Source organism: Dendrobium catenatum, unplaced genomic scaffold (genome assembly GCF_001605985.2).
Source record: "Dendrobium catenatum unplaced genomic scaffold, ASM160598v2 fragScaff_scaffold_740, whole genome shotgun sequence".
In the NCBI taxonomy this organism is placed as follows: domain Eukaryota; kingdom Viridiplantae; phylum Streptophyta; class Magnoliopsida; order Asparagales; family Orchidaceae; genus Dendrobium; species Dendrobium catenatum.
Window position 1 is genome coordinate 1,350,205 of NW_021319202.1, and position 5,648 is coordinate 1,355,852.

The 5,648-nt window shown below is 31.7% G+C and overlaps 1 protein-coding gene across 2 annotated transcripts in view; it reads right to left on the minus strand.

Annotated features, from left to right (window-relative positions):
* Nucleotides 1-2,299: 2,299 nt before the first annotated feature.
* The window catches only part of LOC110098757, an 18,217-nt gene continuing 14,868 nt past the window's right edge, over nt 2,300-5,648 (minus strand). For both annotated transcript variants that reach the window (XM_020825671.2, XM_020825672.2), the window contains exons 10-11: nt 2,985-3,053; nt 2,300-2,901 (exon numbers count right to left, since the gene is read on the minus strand). In XM_020825671.2, coding sequence (XP_020681330.1) covers nt 2,834-2,901; nt 2,985-3,053 — 137 coding nt within the window. In that variant the 3' untranslated portion in view covers nt 2,300-2,833. The remainder of the gene's footprint in view (nt 2,902-2,984; nt 3,054-5,648) is intronic.

The following is a 5,648-nucleotide window of genomic DNA, read 5'->3' on the forward strand; positions in this document are numbered from 1 at the left end:
TGGGATTGAATTAACCTAGATATTTCCCTTGAAAGACAATATGAAATGCTTGAGTATATTATAAAAAGCAAAAATTAAGTCACCTTTAAAATAAATCTCTCAAGCATTAATAATAATGTCCCAAATAGACCCTAAGATGTTTTAATTTCTTTTATTTTTTTAATTTACATTAATATGACATAAATTTTATATTTTTATATTTAATTACTTAGCATAGCTTAAATCTACACAAGTTTTTTTAATCTATATTTACTATTTTTTTGAATCCTTCTTTATTAATTTAATATAGCTTTTTTATACATTCATCATTGAATAAAAAAATAATTAAATTTATCATTATCTATGAATCATCATCATCTTCCACTCTTACATGAAATATTAAATTTATCTCCCATTATTTTTCTTCTTAGCTTAAAGCTTTGTTTGGGATGATTATCTTATTGCTTTTTAAAAAAAAATTAATACAAAAATTAAAATTTTTATACTAAAAAGTTACTTTAAAAGCAGTAAGAAAGCCGTTCCAAGCGAAAGCCTAAATCTCAGCTAATTCATATTCATTATTTTTTTTTCAAACCTTCAATATTTAACTTTACATATCGTCTTATTCATGCATCTTCTATATATTTTTATATTAGCCCAAATAAAAAATTCATATTTTCTAACCTTATCATCAATAAATAAAAATATGTTAAACATATTATTCTTATGATATAGCGACTTTTCTATATCATTCCTATTGTTGCCACGCATTTTTTTTTTTTTTAATATTTTTTTCATTCTATGGCTCATTTTGACCATCAATAACTTCTATGCCACCTATGACTTAGATCCAAAAACAAACAAATAAATAAATAAAATGACCACCACTAACTGTTAAATATCCATAATATTTTATTAGCAATATTCCTTAGATACTCCTCCCTAATACCAACTGAAAAAGTATCTATTCATGCATATCTTCATTGACCTTTGTTCTCACAATTGATAATTTGAATGGGCTGATCATGAGTTGACTCGTTTATTGTGATTCAAGTAATTATTATAATAAAAATATGATAAAAAGAGAAATTATAATATTAATAATGAGAAATCATTTGATATAAGGAAGTAAGATATAATTTTTAAGTATTTTTAATAATTTTATACTTAAAGACTTCAAAGGTGATATAATTTAAGAATTGAATATTTTACATTAATAATTTTTAAATAATTACTTAAGGTCTTCTTATTCATGCCTCCAATGTTAACAATATGAGAGAAATAATTACTGGCTTTAGTTGCCATGCTAGCTTAAGAAATAATATAACTATCAAAATTGTTAAGTTCCTTAATGTGATTGTGATTTGATATCGTTCTCATCTTTAATGATCCAAGCACACTTGGGGCATCTCCCCAGTTTTCCAATCAAATTACATTTATTTCTCCTCTTTCGCGCACTTCTTTATCTCGCTTAACCATCTTTCTCCTCTTTTGCGCGCTTCTTCGGCAAATCCTGTAGCACAAATAATTGGTGTTACAGGATTATGTGACGTCGAAACAGTGTTACGCAAACATGGGCGTCGCACTGTTCAACTATTACGCAAACATGATAGAAGAGAAATGGAAATGTACCATCCAATTGAGATTAGATAATGCCTAATCCAAATGACATTTGATGGGATTAATAATTTAATCACTAATTTTATCATTAACATTTTTTAATATAGATTAAGTTCCCCAACAATAACCAAAGCTTCATACTACTTACAAATGACTAGCTTAATAAATTAACATGGATGAATAAAATGAGGAAATTAATAAAGAACAAACACCAACCTACCATGAAAGAACTAAGAGTTAATGTGTCAAGAGAGCTTCACTTGATCATTGTTCCATTTAGGCTTCATTTTGAACAACTTTAGACCATTAATTTTTTCCTACTTTCAAGATATTTTTTAACTAAAAAATACCGTCCTGAAGCGAATCAAAACGCACCATGTCACCCTACACAAAGCTGTGAAACACAAGAAACGGGTGACATAACGCATTATAATTTGCCTCTGAACATCATTTGTATCCGCACAGAATAATTTCACAAACATGAAGAGGTGATACCAAGCTTGCTCCCAATTTTTTGTGAGTCAATTTCATTCCAACAATATAACACTTTTATTGCTAGATCCTAAATCCTGAATGAGAAAAATATAAGATTACTTCGGTGATTATCACAACCAAAATAAAAATTATCGAACAATCACAACATAAATTCTGTAATACTTCCATTCCAACAATATAAAGGGAGATTCAGCAACTTTATTCATATAAGAATCTCCTTAAAATCTTCTTTTTACTGGTTTAAAATCAGTAGCATTCCCTTATATTTCCGATTACATTAGTAGCAAGAAAATGGGGCTCTCTAGTTCACAAGTTACAATCAAATTTCAACTGATAAACTGAGGAACAAAATCAACACAAATTCAGTAAATTCCTTAACATTTATAATTACATTCTAAGCATGCATCCCCTCCAATAAGACAAACAGAACCCTCATCATACAAAATCATGTCGATAGTTCTAAGCAAAATAACTCTGTAGTTGTGTTATTGAATTTACACTAAAAAAAAAACCCAAAAAACAATAAAAAAGTTGCTACCATAACACAACATTCCTCTGCGGCTTCGTTTGGGACGGCTTTCTTACTACTTCTTAAAGCAACTTTTTATAGAAAAATTTTATTTTTTTGTACTAAAAAGCTGCTTTAAGAAACAGTAAAAAAGCCGTCCAAAACAAAGCCTAAATCTGTTGCAAACCCATACTCTTTGATTTCAGGTTAAGAAATTGAACAAGCTATCCACTATCGAGGCTTCTTCGTATTTGATTTGCTGCTCCTAAATGAAGATAGCGAAAAGAATGACCGAGTAGCTGAAGGCAGAGATTCAACAGAAGAAAAATGGATTAGAAATTTAGAAGAAAGATAGCTAAAACTTTTCAGGCTTACAACTTACCTTTTGTTGTTGTTGTTGTTACTCCTGTTGAAATATGGCCGCCGCGCAGCTTATCGGAGCCTGAGGAACCTGCAGAACTAGGATTTAGTTCAACTGCCAGAGTACAAATCATGTAAGATCCAAAGAGGACCTTTCTGAATAATAAAATAGATGGCTAGAATATCTTAGTTTATCAGATAAGTTCTGATTACGCAGCTCTATTTGATTTGTTGGTTGGGAGTTTGGCTCCTAATTAAGATATTTTGGATTCGAGTCTTATGTATGTGTTGTGTTGTGTGTGAGTTTGGACGTTACCCCTAATTTGAAATCAGATAAAATCAGTGAGTACAATGGATTAATTTAAAAGGGAGAAAATGATCAAAATGTTATATTGATTCTTTATAAAAGATCAAAATAATTCCCGACTATATTAAAGGGATTATTTTGAACCTTCATAAAATGATCATTTAAATTAGGAAATGATCATTTAAATATAGTTGGAAACTATTTTGATCCTTCGTAAAAAGTCAATGAACAATTTTGGTTCTTTTCTCATTTAAAATATTTAGATTTGGACTTATACTTTTGATCAAAATCAAGACCACAAAACAAGTCTACCAAATGATCTAGAAAAACCAATACTCATACCAGTATTAGGAAGATGACCACCCTTACGCACTACTCAAAAAAATAACACACTCAACTTGCTCTCTCAAGATTAAAATTACAAAAGAGCAACTTTATTCAAGCAAAATTATTTTTTGATCTCTATTGAGAAGTTTTGGTCTTCGTTTTGAAGGCGAGTTGACCATCTCCATTTTAGGAGATTATGATCCAAAAAAATTTCATCCTATTTTGAAGCTCCAATACTATTCCAACGAGTAATTATTGTCAAAATTTTATGCAGTTTATGGAAGAGATGATGTTAAAAAAATACTCCAATTCTTGGAGTTTGACTTTCATCTCGACATTTTCTTTGATGTTGGTGATACCAAGCACTAACGTTGGCGTTGAAATCATTGAAAAATTGTCTCTTTACATCTAATTTTTGGAAAAAAAGAATGCTGGTTGGAAGCTAATGTATAACTATTGACATGTAAATCCAACAATTCTATATGCTACTTTGAATCGAATTTTTTTTCATGTGCAAATTTGATTAATGTTTGTAATCAATTTATTAGAAGCAATGAACTCTCCGTCTTTGCTTAAGAATAATTCATACTTGTGATAACTTACCCCAAGAGAAAATTAAATCATTTTAGGCTATCATTCCAACCTGAATTCTACTAATAATATCCCCATCTATTTCACCATCACTCTGAACAATAAATCCAAGTTATCTAAAACATGTACTCCTATTAATGACTTGATAGCCCAAACTCACAATCCTCCCATTAGATCTATTACTACTAAAATTATATTTCATATATTTGGTTTTAGATCTACTCAAACGAAAACCTTTAGACTCTAAGATTGACCTCCATAATTCAAGAGCACAGTCAACTCCCTCTCCAGCCTTAGCAACAAGAAGAATATTATCAACAAAAAGCATACACCATACTACCATAGTACATCTTGCAAATGTCTAGTAAGTACATCCATGACTAAAGCAAAAAGATATAGGCTTAAAGCTAATCATTGATGTAATCCAGCTAAAATAGGAAAATACTTGGCCAAACCACCTTGTCTTTGAACACAAGTAATAGCTCTTGCATACATATCCTTAATGACTTGAATATAAGCATTTTTAACCCTTTTCTTTTCTAAAACTCTCCATTGCACTTCTCTTGAAACTTTACATATGCTTTCTCTAAGTCAAAAAATATCATATTTAGATCCTCGTTATTCTCTCTAAACTTCTCCATCAATCCTCTCAAATAAATGTATAGCTTCCATAGTAGACCTACCCAGCATGAATACAAATTGATTTTGAGAAACATTAGTATCATGTCGTAACTCATGCTCAATAACTCTCTCCCATAATTTTAAAGTATGAAACATTAACTTAATTCCTCTATAATTTGCATACTTTTGAGCATCATCTTTATTCTTAAAAATAAGTATCAACATAGTCCTCCACTCATATGGAATCTTTTTAGTCTTCAAAATAATATTGAAAAGTTTCGTAAGTTAATAAATTCCTTTATCTCCTAGGCATTTTCACACCTCTATTAGAATATCTCAGGTCAAACAACTAATGTGTCATACTGAGATTTTTAGCTCTGTTTAAAATTGCGCAATTAGAGGCGCGCCTTGAGGCACGCCCTTGCGCAATTCCTTCAAAAAACGCCTCATAACCTACGCAATTCCTGGTCCTAGTGAGGCGTACGCCTCACTGGGACTGAGGCGCGCCTCAGAGGCGCAATTGCGCAATTCCTGGTGAGGCGTACGCCTCTTTGGGATAGGGCCCACTCACTTAAAATGAGCCATTTCCTCTCCTTTTACCTGATAGCCTTCTCTGCTAAACCCGACTTTTCTCGGTTTCTCCCTCCCGCACGCTCCAGGTCGTGCCTCAGCACGCCGTCGGCCTCCTTCCCGCCGCTTCCCGCCGGCGCCGCCTCTCTCCGGCGAAGTGGAAACTTCCAGCCGCCCTCTAGGAGTACTCCACATTAGATTTTAGGTATTTTTATCAAGGTTAGGGATATATTTTTCAAGTTTAAGAAAAACTAGGGTTTAGGTTTTTTT